Source organism: Xiphophorus couchianus, chromosome 2 (genome assembly GCF_001444195.1).
Source record: "Xiphophorus couchianus chromosome 2, X_couchianus-1.0, whole genome shotgun sequence".
Taxonomy (NCBI): Eukaryota; Metazoa; Chordata; class Actinopteri; order Cyprinodontiformes; family Poeciliidae; genus Xiphophorus; species Xiphophorus couchianus.
This window is the reverse complement of record NC_040229.1, coordinates 30870955-30893135: the sequence shown is the minus strand read 5'-3', so window position 1 is coordinate 30893135 and position 22181 is coordinate 30870955. Positions and strand designations below refer to the sequence as shown.

The window sequence follows — 22181 nt, the reverse complement described above, 5'->3', positions numbered from 1 at the left end:
TAGGCTACAAATGTCATTTTTTATTATTACTTTAAATAAGGTCTAAATAAAGGGACTAAAGACATGCTCATGTGACTTCTTACATTATCAAAAATACGGTGCGGGTTGCAGAAAACTACCCGGGGAGAAGGAAGCGTGCCGAGGGGTTCGCTCTTTGAGATACGGCTCACCATTAACCTTGGACGGCATTGTCAAACGGAGGCAGTGATTTTTGACCAAACAGCTGTCACAGTCAAGAGAACGAAACAAACAAAAAACAAAAACAAAACAAAAACCTAAGGACCTGGATTCATTTCAACTTCCCTCTCCCCTCCAAATGTTCTTACGACAGAAATTAAAAGGCAAAGACGTAAAGGAAAACACACAAAGGCGGGGGGAAGAAAAAAATCAAAAGTGTTTCATTAACAACTCCCTTTGGTAAAAATGGTAATAAATGGGCTCGCATGTGTCCGTTTAATGTACATCCTAACTTTAGCCGTTAATCACTAAAGTCCACAGTAAGATTGGAAAGACTAGCACAACAACACGGATCCGTCATAAAAAGTCTGAGACTATTTACAGAGTATTTACAACACGAGCGGGATGAGGACAGTCCTCCCAGAATGAGTAGAGTGTGTGTGTTTGTGTGTGTTCGATGAGTGAGCTGGTGTATTGGCAGAGGGCGTCTTTAAAAGGTCGACTTCCAGGGCGGCGAGGATCTTGTGTGTTAATAGAACTATATATAATATATATACACACAACACATACACTGGAATACATGTCAGGATCTGACATTCACAAGCTATACAGTTTTACAGTCTGAGGACCAAACAGTGTTGTGATTTTTTTTTTTTTTACTTTTTGTCGTTTTTATTACATGAAACGAAACAGTGCTTTCTTGCGGTAACCCGACAGCACCGAGTAGGGCTCAGGCACAGTCTGTAATAATGCTGCCGTGTGTTTCGGAAAAAGAAACGTCAACCCCGGCCCCCCTAACCACCCGAACCTCCAGCTTTCCACCCGGCAACGACGACCAATCTGGATTCTGTCGTGAACGTGGGAATGTCATGTCGGAACCAAACCGTCCAAACCCCTACCTCCTTCTGGATAAGTGCACTTTGCTTCATCTCATTGTTTTTCCCATAAATAACGCCTCAGGTAGGAAGATGGGAGCTCTGATGGCTTCTGACTGGAGGGGCGGCTAGCGGCGAGCCAAAGCGAAGCTCGGTTCGGAGGAAAGTCCAGAAAGCACCACTCACCGTTTCGCAGCCGCCTGACGAAAACCGGCTCAAGGAAGAAAACCAGCACTCAGTGGCTCTGAGTGCTGGTTGGAGCTCAGGAACGTGAGCACTCCTAAGTTTTGGCACCAAAAGGCCCTGTGGAAAAAAAAAAAAAGGCTGGGCCCAGCTAAAAACGCTGGTAAAACAACAAAACGAACAGAAAACCTGTCATCCTGCCGCCCTGGACGCAACACATGAGGGAGCGAAAATCAGCGTTGCTCCCATGGTGGCCTTTTAAAAAAAAAAAATCACAATATTAATCCCTACCTCTAGATTGTGGCCTCAGACCACACCTCCCCCCAGGAGTCCACCATGTCTCCTCCCCTCCCACCCACCCCCGCTGCCGCCGGCTACGGCGCCTTGCTCGGCGTGCCGTATTTCACGCGGTACTTGTTGATGTTCATGAAGTGGAGGACCTCCGGGTGGCGCGTGGTGGAGCAGGGCAGCAGGCCGTCACGCCCTTCGCCCATCAGCCACTTGGTGGTGTCGGCGCTCATGTCGCGGGTGACGTGCTCTTTGGCCCAGGCGTCCACCCAGGCCTGGAAGCGCTTGTGTAGTCGCGTGCTCACCCTCTCGTGTGACTGAGTGGGGACAAACAGGAAGGGATGTAATATTTGTATATCTTTTGAAAATCTTTACTGGCTTAAACAACATGGAGCAGCGAAGTCAGAGGCGGGACTTTAACTTGGTGGAAAATGTTTTGGTGAGTACCTGGTGAGCCCTCATCAGGGCGGTGCGTCGATACATGTAGTCCTCAGACTTAAAGACGTAGACCATTTTGTAGGAGTTTAGTTTGAACATGCACTCCATCTTCTCCTTCTCCATGGATTTCTTCCCTCCTTCGCAGGCCTCCTTGTCCATCTGCTCCCTGTCCTTCTGGTACTTCCGGATCCGTCTCAGGTTCCTGGTAGGGAGAGCGGGACAAAATGTCCTGAGGTTAATCGTGTCGGGACAAATTCGTCAACCTTAAATGAATCAAACAAGAACTCATGTCTGAGTATCACATCTATCACAAACACAACGTGCTAGCAAAATCCAACATGATATTGAAATCATTTAAGCAAGCATTAGCTTTTTAGCTAATTTTGACTTGAACCAAAATTAGCTTACCTAAGTTTAATTAAGTTAATTTGGCTTATGTTAGCTTACTTTGGCTAAAATTACTAAGTATAGCTAGTGTAAGTCATAAATCATTAAGCTGACATTTGCTTTTTAGCTAATTGTGACCTAAAATGTTGACCTAATTTACATAATGGATTAAGTTAATGTTACCCAATGTGCTAGCAAAACCCAACATTACAGCATTGAAGCAAACATACCTATGTAACAAATTCTGACTTAGATGAAAATTTGCTTACTGAATCGATTAAGTTAGAGTCACTAAGTATGTTAGCGCGAGCCAACATGATAGTGATAGTATTTAAGCTAATGTTATCATGTTTACCTAATTTTGAATCAAAAGTTATAGTTGACTTACAGAACGGATTAAATTAAAAATATCCAACATGTTAGTGTAAGTAAATACAATAATGATAGAATTTGAGCTAACTTTAGCTTTTTAGCTAGCTTTGACTCAAAAGCTAAAACTATCCTGAAGTCAATCGCGGAAGTCGATATGACAATGATAGCATTTGAGCTAACGTTAGCTTTTTAACTTCTAATTTTGACTTATGTCCTGAGGTCAATCGTTACTTAAATGAATCAAACAAGGACTCGCGTTCGACTGTCACCAACTGTCAGAAATTTGACACATGAGGAGGAAGAACAAAAGAGAGTACCTGGGAAGAAACACGGGCTTCTGGGCGAGGTGTTCCCTCAGCTCGGGAGTGGTGGAGTCCGGGTTTAGGTAACGTCCAACGTAGTCGGACCAACGCTGCAAACACAAAACAACAGGATTCGTTCACTTTTCCCACAGTGAAATTCAAGAACTTTTCAAGCATTTCCAAGGTAGGTTTTCCAAACTTTTCCAACACCACACTTTGGAGATTAAAGCAATACAAATAAACTTAAAAAAAAAAAAACTTGAACTAAACATGAGATCATTTATTATTGTTGTTAAAGATGTCTTGTGATAGCATTCTATGTACAATAGCAGGGACGAGGTAAACTAAAATTTAATGTTTTGAAATGTCTCTGTCACAAACAGCCTGTGCACCTGACTGGTCTGAGAACAAAACATAAATTTAACAAAAAATCCCACAAATTCAATAATGTGGTTTAACGTATAAAATATAAGCCGCAATTTTTTTCCAGTTCCACAGATCAATAAGTTATTGAGCTATTAGGAATAATAGATATCCATTACATTGAAACAATCTGAAAAAATCTTGTGAAGGTAAATTGCCTTCCTGCTCAAATTAAAGACAATAATATGCAAAAAGTTACAAAAAATATTCTTAATAAACTTTCTGTAGCTTAGCATTTTGGAAATTGGAAACTGACCTAAAACAAGGACAAATTAGTCTGATTTAACTTCAGAAATAATGTGTACGTGTTTTTATTAGCCGTATGAAAGTAGCTTTTTCAGCGGTAAATAACATTTTCCAAATTTAGTCTTTTAATAAAATGTTAGATTACACTTTCTTACAAAACTGCAGTTTGAAAATCAAGCACTTTCAAGAAACTTTACCCAAAAATCGAGAACTCGCCAAGCCTCGAAACCACCTAGCTGAAATGCAAACATTTTCAAGGATCTGAAGCAGGCTGCTGAATGTTCAGAGCCAACATGCGTCAGGTGAGCGACCTCTGACCTCAGTCTCCATGGGCTCGTCAGAGTTCTCCTCCTCCGTGTCGAGCAGCTCCACCGTCAGCTGCACTTGCCCTCTGCTTTTCAAAAACATCACCTGAGAGAGCGAGGGAGAAGAAGTCAAACCACTGAAAATAACCACAAAAATTGGAGTTATCACAAAAAAAAAAAAAAAGAGTTGGTGAAGAATGGATGTTCCTCTCAGCACTAATGCTCATCTAAACACCAGCACTATTTTCAATGGAGAAAAACAAAAATCACTTTATAAAGACAGGAAACCTAAACATTTTGGATCTCTTTAGTAAATAAATCAAACACCAGCCCGAGAAACCTTGCAACCAGCTGCAACAGAGACTTTTTCTTTCTCAGTGTCTGAGCCAAATGGATAGTAGTTTGTACGCAGCAGAAGAAGTAGATTCTCTTCCATCTGCTACACGCAGCAAGAGCTTGAAGGGATTGTTTGTTTTTTTAGGGTCAGTGACTTGTTATTGTGGCTGCACAGTGGCGCAGTTGGTAGCACTGTTGCCTTGCAGCAAGAAGGTCCTGGGTTCGATTCCCGGCCGGGGTCTTTCTGCATGGAGTTTGCATGTTCTCCCTGTGCATGCGTGGGTTCTCTCCGGGTACTCCGGCTTCCTCCCACAGTCCAAAAACATGACTGTTAGGTTAATTGGTCTATCTAAATTCCCCCTAGGGGTGTGTGTTGTGTGTGAATGGTTGTTTGTCCTGTATGTCTCTGTGTTGCCCTGCGACAGACTGGCGACCTGTCCAGGGTGTACCCCGCCTCCCGCCTGGAACGTAGCTGGAGATAGGCACCAGCAACCCTCCCGACCCCATTAGGGACAAGGGTGAACAGAAAATGGATGGATGGATGGACTTGTTATTGTGAGAAAACCCACAGCTGATGGATTTACCAATTTAAAACAGTGTTAGGCTCTCATGACTAAAACGAATATTGATTATGTCAAGAATAGATGAGACTCTCAATTTAAAAAGCAAAAGCGAAGGGAAGTAACTAAGTCATTTAGTGACTCTGCAGGTCAGACAGTGAACACAACTGGGTGAAACTTGTGAAATTAAGAGATTATTTTATTTTGCAAGAGGCGCAAAGTGCCTTTTCACATACGGTAAAAATTGTTTGATGATCTAAAAATTTAAGTTTGACAAAAAAAGAAAGAAAAAGAAACAAAAACAAAAGTAGTATTTCCAGTATTTCTCAACTCAGGACAGGAAAATGAAAATAATAATTAGAGACAACAGGGAATTAAAAAAACAAAAAAAACCAAGACAACTAATGCCCTTTAATTTGGTCAAACTGAATGCTCACCTTGAAGCAGTTCTCGTCAGACATAAGCTGCTCGGCCTTACGTTGGTAGGCCGTCTCGGCCGGGCTCCTCGACGGCTGCACGGACGCTGCGCCCCCGGTGGCGCCGTTCCCGCTCTCAGCCAGGTACAGGTCAGTCACCTGGACGCAGATCTCGTCGCTCACTATGTGCTGCAGCTACAGAGGGAGGTGAGGAGGAAGCGAGGGGGGAGAGGTCAGACCTGCGGCGCCAGCAGCTCACAGAGAAGGTGGCTTTGAGCGAGCGGCGCCCCGTTACCTGCCGGACGATGCTCTGGATGAGCTTGTCCATGGTGAAGGCGACGTAAGCGTGGATGGTGAACATTTCCCTCAGAGAGTCCTCGTACTGAGAGGCCTCCATGTTCCCGTCAAGCAGATTCCGGACCATCTCCAGGAAGGCCGAGTAGTAATCCTCCACTTCGATGTCCACTGGAGAGCAGAGACATTATGAACGTTATGCTTTTTACAATTTTTACAGTAGAAAACTGTCTTCTATTAATTAAAACAGAATGATAAAAGAGTTAACATTTTAAGCTAATTTTAGATTTGTATTTGAGCAAATAGCTTAGCTGACATGTATTCCTGTGGAAATTTAGGCCCATATCTTTAATAGTTTTATCAGAAATTTGAGGTTATTTTCACATTTCTAAAACTAAGCATGTTTAGTAACAGAAATCTAAAAATACTGAAAACAGAACCAGGTGTGTGCAGGCCTGTCGCTATAATTACACAATAAATTAAAATGAGACCCATAATTTAGAGTTTTTCTCTTTTTTTCTCTCTCTTTCTACCAAAAACTGGATGATAAAAGTTTACAGCCTGGTGCTCTGGTATCGACTAGCTCTTTTTTTGGTTTACAAATACTTCGGTGTCCATTTTATTTGTTGTTTTGTTTATTTATTTTAGATATTTAAAATGTCGCCCTGTTCCAGCGTTAAAAGTCCATTAGAATTTAAAGTTTGCTGATCTTTGAGAAGGTGTTCTTTCATTATTTCGCCATTACCATCATATTTCTTGAAAATGGTCTCAAAACCTCAATGTTATTGTTTACCGCAATAACTTATCATCCAGCAAAACTTGTTGTCATGACAGGCCTAAGCATACGGTCAGCCAAATGTCCCAAAGGGCTGTAAGAACTGACATTTGGCAGTAATTTTTCTCTTTTGTTATCAAGTTGGAAACTTTGTGCTTTTCCCCATTTTTATAAATTTCAACATCCCACAAAAGGATCCATCCACTTTTCTATAAAAATGTCGTTTTTCTTTACCTTAAAACTAGAAAAACAGATTGGTTTCTTTAAAAATTATAACATATTTCCCAAATCATAAGTTTTTTTTTTAATATCATGTAACATTTAGAGCTCTGAACAAGTCTTGTTTAGCTGGACCGAGAGCAAATTTGGCTCTTCGGAGTGTAAATGTTGCAGACCGTTTTTCCGCTCTGCGTCTCAGAGACCACTGGAATGAACGAAAAATAAGCAGGAAAAACTCAAGAGGGAAATGTGGATAAAACATGGAACTATATCAAATATTTAAAACGAAAAACAAATCAACAATGGTCTATATTGACTGATATGAAACACTTGTATTATGATTCTTTCTTGGCATATCGCCCCACCCTACAGTAAGCTAACAGGCGGTGTGTTAACTTTTTCCCAGTTAGAAAACATATTTTACTTCTATTTATTGCTTAATGACAAAAATTGTATTTTTTAATGTGAGATATTTACTTTTGTTTCCAACATTTCTTTTGCTAAAGAACAGCATATTTCTTGACATATTTAAAGTAAACTCTCAGCATGTTTATCTGTGAAGTTTACTCACTGGGCTCTTTGAGTCGCAGCTGGACGGCGGGGTTGTCATTCTTCTCCTTCTTCAGCCCCAGCACCTCCCTCTCCCAGTCCCGCTCGCGGACGTCGTCGTCGATCTGCCGCTCCGCCTGCTCGTACAGCCTCAGCAGCCGCGAGCACAGCGTCTGGTGCAGCCGCAGGAAGATGTACCAGTTGTTGTTGACGAAGAAGAGGTTGTAGGCGTCGTCCTCGCACGAGCGCAGCCTCTGCGCCGCCGTGTTGCCGAACAGCAGCTTGGACTTGGAGGGGCTCCCGCTGCCCGGGATGCCGTTGTGCTTCTTGGACGCGCCCGCCTCGTCCGGCTCGCCGTCCTCTTCCTCCTCCTCTTCCTCCTCGTCCAAGTCCGACAGCTCGCCGCGCTGCGCGAACAGCATGTCGGGGATGAAGTGGTAGATGATCTGCTTGATCTTGTACTTGTCCTCCTTCTGAATGCCGGTCTGCCGCTTCACGTGGTGGATGATGAGCGCTGCAGCGTCCTCCAGGATCTGGCTGTCCTCGTACGCCAGTGTCAGGTGGGGGCACACGGGGGCCGCGGCGTTCTCCTCCGACACCTGCTCCTGCCGCTGGAAGTCAAGACGAAGCTTTACAGACATCATATTCTCCTTACAGTGCAACAAATAGCTGAGTATTTCAGCAAAATCTTTCACGTGCGGAGAACCTAGCCTGGCCACTAACTTCCTGTGCTTTCTCCCATTCACTAAGATTACTCCAGTAAAATTTCAACTGGGTCAATCAGCAAACAGAAGGAGAAGTTGTGACGTTGATTTTCTGCGCTGATTTAGAATTCTAGTCTACCTGCAGTTTTAGAAATGGCAGTGGAGGAAGTGAACAAAGCCGTTCACTTTGTCTGCATTAGCCACATTTCCAAATATTGACTTAACATTAATAGCGCTCTCCTTCAGCCCTTTTTTTGCAGTAGAGAATGGTTGCTAACATATCTTATCATCTTATCATTATTATCTAATCATTAAAATGCAGGCAATTTCCGGTAAGCTTCATAGTGTTTAACTCGCGTTACATATGTCATAGGCAAATGTTAGCGATTGGGTGACAATTTAAACCTCAACAGTGTCCACACCTCCAGGAAACCCAGTCCTTCTGAACAAAGCAGAGCATAGCAAAAGGGGCTAGCAAGACTAACAAGAACCTAGAACAGATATTTCTAGGGGTTGCTTTTCTAAAAAAAACCATTTAAACTGCTAGCCACTAAAAAAGTAGAACCAGAGGCCATTTTTCAAAATGGCCACCATAGTCATCAAGGAAAAAATTCTTTGCACTAAATTTGGCAATATTCATCACAGCTTAATATTATTGCTTTCAATTCCTACATATCTGGATCCACGGAAATTATATTTACTGATAGTTTTTTCAAATTATTTTTCAAGATGGTCACAGTGGTTGTCAGAAAATATTTGCATTAAATTGCCCGATTAGATGAATGCGTTTGGTGTAATATCATAGCCTATATGTTTTGAACCATATATTTTCTTAATCTTGTGCTTTCTTTTTCTGGTGGATATTTTTTTAAAATGGCCACCAAGGTTGTAAAGGATGTCTTACATTAAGTGGACAGTATTTATTGCCAGTGGTGGGCAGAGCTACCCTAAACGTTCAGTTCACTAACCACTAATTTGATCAAAAAGAAGCCTAGTGCTATTAATGCTTAGTTGTTAAACGCATAAAAAAATGAGTGGATGTTAACGCTAACCATTAAGACGCTCAATCTGTGTCACCAGTTGACGACTGGTGTGAGACTCGCAAACAGTAACATCCTCGGTTTCTGATTTTGCTGATATTATTTCAAGATGTATGAATAGGATGATCGTAGCTGTGGAAAACATATGATGCGACACAAAGTTCATCCAAGTCATGAAAATGTGTCATGTCTTAGGACAATATCTGGCTTAAACGGCTCAGAAACGGCAGCCATCTTGAAAAATGGCTCTCATCTTGAAATTAAAGTGGCCAATGGAAAATATGAAAAACAAACAGCACAAGGGGTGAACATGCAATTTTTCATGCTTGCATCCACACTTGAAAGCTTTTCACAGTAATATCCTGCACAATCATAAACACTGGAGATCAACAAGAAAGACGAAACGCGGAAATTTGTTACCTCATCATAGATGCTTTCGATTTCATTTAGCAAAGACTTGGATCGAAGCACTTTGGTGTCGTTCTGTTTGAAATTGATGCCTTGGTGGTCCAGAGATTTGAGGTAATACTTCTCATTCTGCTCCCTCCAGATCTTGTTGAAGCCTCGCTGGGCTTCCCGCCACTCCTCTTCCTTTGTCTTTAACCTGGCCGCAAACAGAAGACAAAGTCGAGCAAAGTCAAGCGAAACCTCCGCAACTCTAAGAGGCATCTTTTAAGGTTGAAAGCCTGGACTTTTACACGCTTTGGTATCAAATCTGACAAACGGGACAAAACAGGAAGTCTTTAGTTCAGCGGATACCTTTTCAGCACGATTGGAACAGAAACGGCCGGGTTCTTCTTCAGGCCGTCGAGGATGTCGGGAGCTTTGTCTCCGTATATCCTCTGGATGGCCTTGCGGTGGATGACCTCCGAGGAGCCGCCCAGCGTGTTGTCCAGCCGAAACTTGGCCTGCTCTTCGGCGGACATGCGGGACAGCTTCCGCTGCACCGCCTCCAGCACTCTGACGGTGGCCAGGTTGGTCTCGAGGACCACGTCCAGCTGTGTCGAGACGAGAACTGTTAAAAACCTGTCCGCTCATGACCGACGGTTAGAAACCCCGCCAAAAATGCTCGCTGCGGGAATAAAAACCATGTAGAAGAAACAGCTGAGAATGTTCCTGCTCACCTCGAAGCGTTCGTCCTCACACCTGTAGATGTGCTCCTCGTACTGAGTTTTCTTGGAGCTGACGAACGTGGAGTCCTCGGACCACGAGGGAAAGGAGACCCAGGTGTCGTTCAGGACCTGAACACGGGACGGCGGCGATCAGGAAAGACTCAAACAATGTCCACAGACGAGACGGAGACAAAGCATTTCGCTCCAACAGCATATTTCAAACTTGAGACCAAAAATGATGTTTGAACCGTATTGTATTCTAAACAATAAAATGTTTTGGTTTTTTTAAAATTAAAAGTAGGAACTGAATTGTTTTTACTAGCATTTTCTCTTCCATATACTGTATTCTTTTACTAGCTTAAGTAGCTATGACAAATTTTAACAATTTTTGTATTTATTTGATTACTCAATCACTAAAATATTTGCAACAATGGGTAGCACTTCAAAAAGTGGATCCTTAATAACCAGGGACAATAACTGTGTAAAAAAACTAAATATTTATATATATGATACCACTCAACTCTCTACTTTTCAAGATTTTTTACATATAGGAAGGTAGAATATAAAGTTTTATCACAAGAAAAATACCTGTTTTTCATATAAAAGTTAAAACTTTTTCTTTACTTCTCAGTCAAATAAAGAAATACTTGATGTTTTATAGTTTATATTAGCAAACCTGGATCAAATTTGCAAAGATTAAAAAGCTTTCGTATGTCTAAAAAAAACTTATTTTGTTGCCGCAAAAGCAATTCTGCCTCTCGACTAAGAAGATTGCTGCTAAGTAATAAGTAGCACAAGTCCTCCTTATTAGCATATATTATTAATTGATAGTACAAAATGCTAAAAAAAAAAGAAAGAAAAGAGTTTAAAATGTCTCCTCTACCATCAAAAGTCAGTAACTAACTTCTGGTTCTGTTTGGTGACTAAACATTCTTAGGAACCCAATATCATTGATTTTAAAACTCAACTATAACAGAAATGAAACGTACGACTCTTAACGTGCCTCACCTCCTTACAAAGCGGAGTTCTTCCGGTGCACTTGGGTTGCTGGTAGCTTTTGGGTAAAGCTCTGTAGCTGGAACCCAGCCTCTTACAGGAAGCGTAATCAATCTCCATAGCGATGCCCTCGGTGGCGCGTTCCTTGGGGTACGTCTCAATGTGGGACATTTCGCGATAGCCCAGGAAGTTCTTGAACCAGTTGAACAGCTCGGGAAATTTCCTGTGAATCAGAATTAGGCAAAAAAGCACACGAACACTAAGAGACAAGGGCTGTTTAAATAGTTTTTCAATCACAGGCAAAGAGATGACGGGGTTACATACCCCAAAAAGGGCAGCACCAGCTGCACCAGTTCAGCCCTGGAGATCACCTCTTGGTTAAAGATGATCAGGCAGCGCAAGAAGTTGTCGTAAGCCTCGGCACTCCGCAAGGCTTTGCGGACCTACAAAGAAAGATATCAGGGGTTGTAATGTGCAAACATGCAAGTACGACTGTCCAATAAGAGAAAGCTTTCAGTGTTTTCAACCAGTTTACCCTTAATGATACCTTTAACTTCATTGGAGAGTAGAAAAATTAGGGATGCACCAATTCTGATTTTGGCCGATACTGAATGTTTTTGCCTGAAAAGTCACTAAATAAAGCAACAAAGTCGCTAAGATGTTAACAGTTGGGTGACTATTGTTAACCTTGCAGTCATCTGTGTCTTCTGTCTGAGCAAAACGGGACAGTATTTTATTTTTAGACCTAAACAGAGGTGGATAGTAAGTATAGACTGCCGATCTTCCAAAATTAAGAAATTTAGGGACAATTTATCGGGGCATCCCTTCGTTTCATTTTCAAACAACAATAAGCCAAACTCACCTTTTCGAAGAACAGAGACTCTGTGCCGACTCCGTGCTTGCTGGGATCGGCCACCGGAGAGTCCTTCAGATTCAGTAACTTGGGCTTTTTCTGCAGAGAGAACAAATACACACAGACATATAGGAAGGCCCATTAACAATCAACCATAGATGAAGGCGAAAACAAAAACAGAGAAGGGATAAAGCTTCAGCGGAATGTGTGTGCAAACCTTGACGGGCGGCGTGGGCCCCGGAGTCGGGTGGCGTCGGATCTGACATCCGTTCTGGTTGGGCCTCTGTTTGTTGTTGAGCACCACCTTTTTGGTGGTGAGGCCGTGGTCGTTCTTTACGGACTCGGCCTTTTCTGCGTTGGTCTTACTTAGCATCTGGTGGGAAAGACACAACAGTGACTGAGATATGTCTCACGCCATTTTTAGAGAAAGTTGTGGAGAAGTTAAAAGTAGGATTAGGTTGCTCTGTTCAATCTATCATCTAAAAATGGAAAGACGATAGCTAAACTCCAGGCCTATCAAGATGTTCACTGACAGGCTAGACAAGAAGAACCTTAACCAGAAGAATCTCAGAGTAACTTTTGGAGGAGCCACAAAGTGCCACAGCTCTAAGGGGAGAAGCTGTTGGTGAGTGATGAGGTGGATCACATTTCTAAGCGTCCCTGGTAAGACCTTACCAGGGACGCTTTTCTCTGGTAACTTTTCAGCGTTACCAGAGAAAAGTGGCTGCACAATAGTTAGGAATTAGACTGAGGAGGACCAGCGTGATTTGCCTCCTGGTTGTAGAACAGTGGACCAGCCCTACACCCTCAGCAGTTTCCTGGAGAGTGGACAGGAGTTCGCCCAACCAGTCTACATGTCTTCTGTAGACTTGGACAAGGCATTCAATTGTGTCACTCTAGGAGTCCCGTTGGGGGTACTTCGGGTATATGGCGGACCAGATCCTTGATATGGGCTGTCAGGTCCCAGAATGACCAATTTAATAGCTTGGTCCAAATTGCTGGGGGTAAGCCAGGCTTGTTTCTGATGAGAGATGGACTCTATCAAACTTGCCCTTTGTCACAGATTCTGCTCCTTCTAGGCACAGCCAAGGTATTGAGGGGATCCGTTTTGTTGGTCTAAGAATCGGGTCTCTGCTTTTTGCAGACAATGCGGACCTGTCAGCTTCAGGAAAGTGGTCTCCAGCTTCTACTGGAGACGTTCTTGACCAAGACCAAAGTCTTGAGTTGGAACAGCTAGAATACCCTTTACGGGCTGCAGACAAAGTCCTGCCCAAGTCGAGGAGTCGAAGTAACCCCACCAATCAAGGACAACTTGATAGGTAGAATGACACTACATCTGCAGTGATGCAAGCAATGTAGGGGTCTGTTGTTGTGAAGAGAGAGCTAAGCCAAATCGCGATGCTTTTCATTTACCAGTCGATCTACGTTCCTCCCTCATAGATCTATGGTCACATGTTCTGGGTAATGACTGAAAGAATGAGATTGTGGATACAAGCGCTCCCAATGAGTTTCCTCTGCAGGGTGTCTAGGCTCAGAGTTAGAGAGATGGTGAGAAACTTAGTCAGAGGGACTCCACATCGAGAGGAGCCAGTTGAAGTGGCTCAGGCACCTGGCTAAGAATCCTCCCTGGTGAGGTATTCTGATTCCTAGGGGTAATTTTGAGAGACCATTTAACCTAATAAACATCTAATAGTCATGTTCTTGGATGGATATTTAGAAAGAACTCACTGTATGGAGAACATGCAGATTCCGTACAACAATGTCCCAAGCTGGGCTATCAGCAGGATGTGGGCTATGAGTCCAGCTTCAACCAACTTGCTCCAAGGCAACAACTCTACAACTCAACTCAACAACAACAGGTCCACTGTGCATTCACTGGAAGACTAAACGACAGACCCACAGATTGAAGAAAGACATTGGAATTCAAATTCAAAGCTTGCCTCAAGTCAAATAGGGCACATGGCAAACATGTGGAAGAAGGTGGTCTTGTCAGATGGGACTGACCAGCTGACCAATTCACATTACCATGAACTTTGTTGACTTTTCTTCACCAAAACACAAAGAAGGGGGCTAACCTCAAACACACACCATACTTTCAAATAAAACACACCGAGGTTTGAGGTTATAAAGCAGAAACAATGTGAAAAAGTCTTACTGCTGAACTATTGGCATCAGGGAGAAACTGTCCAAACTCCGATAGCAGATCCTCCTGGTTCTTGAAGAGCCTGGCCACCTGAGCATAGACCTCCTGCTCTGTCAGAGCCGGCGTATAGTTACCTCCAGCCTCTTTAGCATTACGCTGCTCCTTCTATGGTGCAGAAACAGACAAAAAGTTACATTTTTGAAACAATTCGGATTAATTAAAGGATACACCGAGCACCGAGACAGACCTGGTACGTGTGGAGAATCTCCAGAAAGGCTTTATAGATGTCCGGCTGGCCCTGGAAGCGGTTCTTGATCTTGTTGACATAGTTGATGGCGTGGTTGAACTCCACGGGCTGGTTGTTCTGCATAGGCGGGCCAGGGGGGGTCCCACCGAGGGCCGGGTGGAGCTGCACGGGTGGAGAGCGAGGGGAGGTGTACACAGGGATGGACGGATTGGTCTGGCTGCTTGGTGTCAGCGGCTGAGGAGGCTAAAACAGAAAAAGTGCTACGTTAAAATGTGACGCATGCGCACAACAATGCTGTAGAGTTCCCTCCACCTCACCTTGCTCATCTTGGCGGGGGTTGGTTGCGTCAGAAGAAGCGGAGCGGCTGCGGCGGCAGTGGTTGTCGCAGCAGCTGGGAGCTGGGGCGGATGCTGGGTGGCTGCTCCCGTTATGGGGATGTTCTGGACCGAGATGCCGTGCGGGGTTATGTGGTGGATCTGACCTGGCGTTGTTACGTTGACCAGGTCGTTGGTTTGGACTTCGATCTTGTAGCCCGGGGGAAGGAAAGTGTTGAACCCCATGATGAGGTCGGGGTGGCCTTTGAAGAGCTGCGACACCCTGCTGATGACCCCAGGAGTATCGATGCTGATGAACACACACAAACAACGCAGCGGTGATGAGTTTCGGAGCTGGAGTAAGCTACTGTTACCTGATTTGTGAGTCCCAAATCTGGTTGTCTCACCTTTGCGACTTGAACTCTTTCATTATATCTAAAAAGTCATTGTAGACCTGAGGCTGGTTCCCAAACTGGAGCTTCACTTGATCCAAATACGACAAAGCGTCTTCCACCTAATAGACATGCAGGACAAGGCAGACATTATCATATTCACGTTCTACAGATGCAAGACTCTTGATTGACAACGAAGGGAATCAGAGGCAGGCGCTTGAACTCACTTACCTTAAGCCTCTGGAACTGCTGGTGACCTTGTGCAGAGGATGGAGGGGCCGCTGCGTGCCCATGCCCCGACATCAACGAGGGCCCGTGGGACTGAATGGCGGGGCTGTGATGGTGGGGCCCAGTGTGGACCGCCGGACTCGGGGCGTGCCCATGACCGCCGCTGTTCTGGGCCACGGTAGAGCCCTGAGGAAGGAGAGGTACTTTTAGTAAGTAGGGTTTTGCTGAACGGAGTGAGGACACAGTATTTCACTGACTTACTACTTATTATTTACACCCCATAAAATTACTCATATTTTCATGTTACAAAGATTAATGTTCTAATTTATGGCACAGCCCCAAGTTTCCATGAAAATTACTATAATTATAACTATGGGATAGAGCAACACAAGGTGGACAAAGCTTATAACGTTTAACTTGATGTGAGGTTCAAGTAAAACGTTATAAGCAGTCATGTTCGGTAAAGTAAAGCGTGACTGAAGAGTTGTTCACGTATTGCCAAGTTCACACGACAAGATTTCTTTATTGATTTTTGATCCAATTTCCCCATCGGAAAAACTTAGGATAACCTGATTAGCGATGGTCTTAAGGTAATCGTATGTGACATTCCTGCCGTGTATAAAAGCGATCTAAAATTGGGGCTATTCAACTGTCTTAGCCTAATATCACATACGGTGTGACAAACGAGAACATATTCTCTCGACTGTGACGTTTAGCCAATCAGAAAGCGAGGTGATGGAAACCAAGTGGTATGCATAAAAAAGGCTGCATAAAAGTGCACCCCACACTTTTCAGATTTTTTAGTAACAATTTTGCAAACCATAGATACGCATATGTTTGTGTTTAGTCCATCACATAAGGTCCCAGTGAAAAACACTGAAGTTTGTTGGCTCCTATATGACTAAATGTATTAAAATTAAAGAGATAATAACTTTGCAAAGTACCATAGATGGCAATTTCTTTAGAGCCTTATGAACTAAATTTATGTTACCTGGTATCCCGGGGGGACGGAGTACTGGGCGCCAGCTGTGGGCTGCATGTTGTCGGTCAAGGCTTCATACACAGCTGGAGCAGCGGGGGCGGGGGCCAGCATGCGATGCTGGAAAGGCTCCGGGTTGCCAGCGAGCCGCCGCTGCTGCGACGCAAAAATCGTGTCCTGATCCTCCAGACGCCGCTTCATTATGAACTCATGCTTGTGAGAGCTGCGAGACCTGGGAATGCAAGGACAGCTGGAAGGTCAGCTTTCTCAGTCGAGCTGTCAAACCCCTGCGTTAAATTGATCCAGTCTCTTCTAATTACCTTATGCCTTTGGTTTTTATATCTACTGTGAATTTACGAAGAAGACACACAGAGTGGCAACAATTCGGCAGATTTGCCGAAGCATAAAGTGACTAAAATTGCCTCAGACCGAAAAAATCTATTCCGACATCCAAAGCTTTTAGCAACAAGATCAAGCTGGGAGCCAATACAGGGTACCGTATTGATTTACTACCAAGTGATCATGCATGTATGACTTTGTTATTGCACAAACTTACACAAACCAAGAATGTGGCCTGCGTTATGAAATAGTTTTAAAGAGACAGCTCAGACTTTTTGATGTGAGGTTCAAGTAAAACATTATAAGCAGTCATGTTTAGTAAAGTGACTCACTAAGTAGTACCTTAGTAGTGATAGCGACTCCTTACAACAGAGTCACATTCAAACACCGATACGCAGGTCAGTGTTAAGTGTCTTGCCCCTGAATACATCAACATGTGGCAGAACATGTGGAATCAAACCCACAACCTTAGGACTGCAAGACAACTACACTTCCCACTGCTGCACAGTTGGGTTAACTCCACATTAGTTGGTTTAGGAGGTTAAAGCTAACAAATAGCCTCTGGAGCCAACTAATCTGGATTTTTACTAAATAAAGACATCAATATATTTATCTACCGGCTGTAATTAACAAATTACAGCCAGTAATTTATACGAGTGTATCCAGATGAGATTCTCACAGTATTCAAACAAAAATTAAATGTGTATAATGGGACCTCATTGCTTTTATTCAGAACAAAGTAAATATTTTTTCATGCTGCTGCTAAAATGAGGGTTATAATTAGAGGGAAACATGTAGCAAAAAAAAAAAGATATTAGGGATACATTTGAAACGGCAACGTTTTACAACCTTGGTAAACTTTGGTACCGGTAATAATGCCATCGCTACTGTTAACCTTTTAACAGAAGATCACCATTTTATTTAAACTTTCTGATGTTTTTGAGGGTTTGTATGAAGTGGTCACCTTCGATCCACTGTAGTTGCTTGTGTATAAATACATAACAGTACTAACTGTGTGTCTAATTTAGCAAGAAAAATTGTTTAATGTGGAAAAATATATTCAGATTAGTTAAATGTGTATCTGGCTGCATTTTAGAGAAATGTATTAATTTTTTTAGCTTATATTTGTTCGAGAGTTTAATGTTAAAGCTGTCATTTCCTATTAATTAGTCTAATTCAAACATGCAAGAGAAAAGCAACAGTGTGTATGTCTACTTTCGTTCAAATAGCATGTACTGAATGTGCAGCTCGCGCTCTCCGTAGCCAATGAAAACACGAGAAGCCTACGTCAGCGATGCAACAAACAGGTGCTGTGGAAACGTGGGAGTCCGTCTGTCATTCACAACTTCCTCTAGACACCAGCAGCTTCTGGCCACTTGAATGAACGGCTTTTGATAATGTCGAAGCTTCGCGAGTTATAATAAAGCGTTTCAAAACACCCAAGTCAACATTGAAGCGAAGCTTCGGAGCTAGCCGCTTTCTGTGCAGCGGTTGAACTGCGCTGAGCAGTTCACGGTCGCACTGAAAGCAGCCGCGGAATGCTAAGCTAATGCATTCGGGAGCTTCGCCGACTCCACTCGTAATAGCGTTTTCGTCGCCCTTGAATGCTGCTGTGACTCTCGCATCGCAGCGCTAGACAAAACCAATTCAGCGTCACGTTTACATGGCCTAGCAAACACAAGCACCGACCTCAAGTTAACCAGCTCGATGCTTTCCGCACGCCCGCCATTTAGCGTGGCGAAGAAGTTCGGGAAATTACACACTATTTCTAAAAGGTAAGCAAAAAACTGACCGAGCCCATCAACAGTCTCATAGAATACTCATGCTAAAGCATATTATACCGTTTATTTTTATGACTTTCCAGGAAATGTGTCTTCTCGCCTGCGGTACCGAGCCGCCAGCTAGCTGCTAGCTAATGTAAACAACATGGGTAGCCCGAACAGAAGACCGTCCTGGACTCGGAGGGAAACGCATGCGGATAACCGTTAGCGATCAGTCTGATCCACACGGTAAATGTTTAAAATACGTCAGCAGTTAAACAACCGGATTTCTACACGGCACGTTTTAGATCATCTGTGATAGAGTGACATGCATGGAGATGCGGATGATCCCGTTTGGTGTACTTAAACCGTCAGCTAACTAGCTGGCTCCATTAGCTTACTGAATGAATACAGTTGAACTCACCACTCTCCCAAACAGCTCGCAGAAGTTCCCAGGCGATTATATGACGATCCGTTATATCTGGACCCACGACCGTACCTCCGGTTTAAAAACACAAGAGTGTGAAAAGCAACTTCTCGGCGGCGTGTGACTTAAAATAAACAATTCGGGCAGTGAGCAGCAACGTCAAAATCTCCCCGAGAGAGGAAAACAATCTCCGTTCGGTTAGCTAGGGAGGTGGGCGGGGCCGCTGGACGAAACCCCGCGCCAGAATACACGCGATTGGTCGGTTCACTCAGAGGCGCCACACGAGGGGCGGGGCCTCTGTTAATGTTTTGAATGTGAGCTGTCGATCAGAAATTTATGGCACAGTTATCAAACACACCCCTCTGGACTTGACGTGCAGCGGCAGAGGCTAAGTTGAGTAAATCAGGCAGGTTTGCAGTGTTTATCTTTGAAATGTTCCGCAGACACAACTGCAAAAGACATTTTGTAATGTAAATGTACTTTTTTCATATACATAACTTCATAATGAAAAAATGCAATTATGCTGTAGCATCCTAAGGCATGATGTTGATACAGGTTTACTATCTTGGATCTGGCATTTTTGTATGAATACTTGAGTATGCTAACCTTTTTCAGCAATTTAATTGATCTTACATTGATTCATTGCCCACAAAAATATACTTATTGCATCTGTCTGTCCATTTTTATGATTGTAGCTTACCCTAAATAAATTAATAAATACACACCCATACAGCTTTTCAGAAATAGACGCTTCTTAAAAATATGGTGATGTTGGGTGCTGTGGTGGCGCAGGGGTAAAGCGTGACCCATTTGTGGAGGCCGCAGTCCTTGATGACTTTGAGTCCCAGCTAAGTAACCTTTGCTGCATGTCTTCCCCCTCCCTTGTAACCCGCCTTCCTGTCTGACCGCTCTCAAGTAAAGGTTTCTAGAGGTGATAAAACCTTTTTTAAAGAAAAAAAAAGTATGGTCACCAATTTGTCTTGACAAGACCGCAGTGTTTCGGTAAAGTTGGCCAATCTTACTCCGTGTCTTCCCCAGGCAGGGTACCTAAGCGGGTATTGGCCATTTTGATAGTGCGGGCAGTAGCTAGGTCATCTTACAAAATGATGACTAATATGGCAAATTCATACTGAATCTCTGGCTAGCTTACCTCTCACTCAAGGGAACTTGATTTCCCACCGCAAATCCAGAAATATACTTTTATTTAAACCACCACCACCACCAGGTAAGACACTTTTGATGTCTCTGGGTCAGCCATTGGATTCACATGGGGAATGATACAGTTGTAGCGCATGTCCTGGATATGTATGTGAGTGGTGGCTCATAAAGCATTGATTCCACACCATGTGGCTCACTCCCAAACTCCTGAATGGAGTGTGTTTCATAATCCTCTCAAGGCTGCAGTCACCCGGCATGCTTCCACTAAGCTTTTTGCACAGCAGCCTGATCAGTCAGTGATGAAAGGTGTCCATGACCGACTGTTGGATAATGTTAAATGCTAAACACAGAGGCCCAAATTTAGGTCTGTGCAGAGGTCTACTTGTTTTTAGGCAGAAAAAAATGCATGTTTGCATATAGAGATGAAAAATTACAAATTCAGACACATTTTACTTTCATGTGTCTTTCAACCCATTCGATACCCGGTTGGGTCTTTTTTTGTTTCAGCAGCCTTTATTTTGATAATCCAGTCGCAACCCTACAATTTCCCATTCGGATCCATCAGGTGATCTTTCCGTCCATCTACATTACGGACTACTTTCCGGACTCAAATGACACGTGACTTTGTAAAGAACGGGGGTCTATTCCTTCTGCACGATCAGGCTCCGCCCATTTCATATTCTAGAGCCAATCGCTGCGGGGTAAACGTCACAACAAGTACCCTCCTACAAAAGGTGGAACTTCCAAAATAAACCATCGCCCACGACAGGCGGAGCTCCAGTAGTACTAGCCCGGGATTCCTTCTACCCGTCCAGGCTGGGGGAGTCAGAAGCAGCCGTCCGTCGGCTGCACCAGACGTTCACCGACTCTCATCCACACCGAAAACAGCACAAAACACCTGGGGCAAACTCTTCAGGCGCAACGAATAAACAAGTATACTTCGACTGCTTTGCATTGTTTGTCTTTGCAAGTTTGTGCAGAGAGGCATGTAGCAAAAACGCACTGCGGGCTGCGGAAACACCCCCCCCACCAACACGGAGCAAGCGGCAGCCCCGCGCAGTGTGCGTCGGCCGACTTTTCTGCGCACTCCAAACAAAAGGATCCGTGACGCTAAAGCCGCCCGTTCTGCCTCTAGAAGCCGTTCCCCGCTTCCACGTCCACCTTCCCAAAGTGGACGCAGAGAACAGGGGGGCGGCGAGCACCGAATGTTTTCTGGGCGACATGAGCCGATCAATTTGCCCTTACTGAACAATGCCAAAGTCAAACGGAACGGGAACTGCTGCGCCGTCGCCGCGCGGACACAGCGGCGGCGACCCGCCATTCCCCCCGTCGCGCGACGCCAGCAAACCCAGTTCCTCTGTCCCGCAGGGGGAGGACCGACGCGTTATATTCTTTGTTTACCGCGATTCGCCGGGGTTAAAATGTCTAAGCTGCCTCACCACAACAACTCCCTCCCTTCTCCTCCTCCGTCTCCCCCACCCCTCCCCACCTACACCGATCCATTCGGAAGCGATCCGTCCGCTCACAAACGCTGCAGACAGGGGGACGCCTCGGACGGCCACCGCACACCCCGCCACAACCAACCCCACCTCTGGAGATTGTTTACCAGCCGACATAATGCTGCAGATTTACCCCCGCTCTCTACCACGTTATGATCTCCGAGCCTTCTAGAACAGATAAAAGCCGCGCGGATACAATTCATTTACGAGCAACAAAAGGGGCACCTCGCGACAAATAACCGCTTTCGGTGCCTCGTTCGTCGTCGCTCAGCGGTTCGAGCATTGCTACTTTTAATGGCGTTAAGTTTAAACAGCTGTTACATACCCAGGAAAAAGGCTCCTTTACTCCGGAATTGTGTTTGTAACAGAATAGTTGGAGACGCCCCCTCTCCAGGCATTGGCGCGTAGCGCGAGACGCGTCACTTTGTTTTGAATATCGCCCGCTAAAAGCGAGGCACCGCCACCGTCCACTGGAGTCTGAGACACAGTGGACGGTCTCGGCTCTTTGTGTTCACCTCACCTTCATCAGGCCGTCTGTTAAGAGATTAATTACAGCTTAAAATATGCGAAGGACAAACATTTAGTCTAGTATTATACATGGATAACAATAGACCGCAGTGCAGTTTGTTGAAATAGCCACATTTCAATCCAAATGTCATTACAAGACCAGTCTCTGAAAATGTTCAACTGAGTACTAAGTAAGCACTTTCTGAGGTGAATGCAGACACATTATAGGTTCACTCCTCCATCCATAAACAGCTGTTAAATTCAGAAAATGCAGGGTTGGAGTAATTTTTCTGCCATCGTTTTGGCGCCCCCTGAGGCATGGCACCCATATGCGAAGC

The 22181-nt window shown here is 44.1% G+C and overlaps 1 protein-coding gene across 4 annotated transcripts; it reads right to left on the bottom strand.

Annotated features, from left to right (window-relative positions):
• Window positions 1-21749, bottom strand: sin3aa (SIN3 transcription regulator family member Aa). Of its 4 annotated transcripts, none has more exons than XM_028041187.1 (21): window positions 21662-21749; window positions 16166-16385; window positions 15178-15360; window positions 14962-15068; window positions 14558-14864; window positions 14241-14483; window positions 14006-14158; window positions 12068-12223; window positions 11860-11949; window positions 11322-11440; window positions 11010-11220; window positions 10014-10130; window positions 9649-9887; window positions 9310-9493; window positions 7168-7756; window positions 5604-5773; window positions 5330-5503; window positions 4010-4102; window positions 3038-3132; window positions 1971-2163; window positions 1610-1840 (listed from the first exon to the last, which is right to left on the bottom strand). In XM_028041187.1, the coding sequence occupies exons 2-21, from the start codon at window positions 16352-16354 to the stop codon at window positions 1610-1612; spliced, it is 3843 nt and encodes a 1280-aa protein (XP_027896988.1). In that variant the 5' UTR covers window positions 16355-16385; window positions 21662-21749. The 4 variants fall into 4 exon arrangements, with proteins under 4 accessions (XP_027897006.1, XP_027896988.1, XP_027896981.1 ...); XM_028041180.1 differs by lacking the exon at window positions 21662-21749 and adding an exon at window positions 18677-21263; XM_028041197.1 differs by lacking the exon at window positions 21662-21749 and adding an exon at window positions 16474-16588.
• Window positions 21750-22181: the final 432 nt, after the last annotated feature.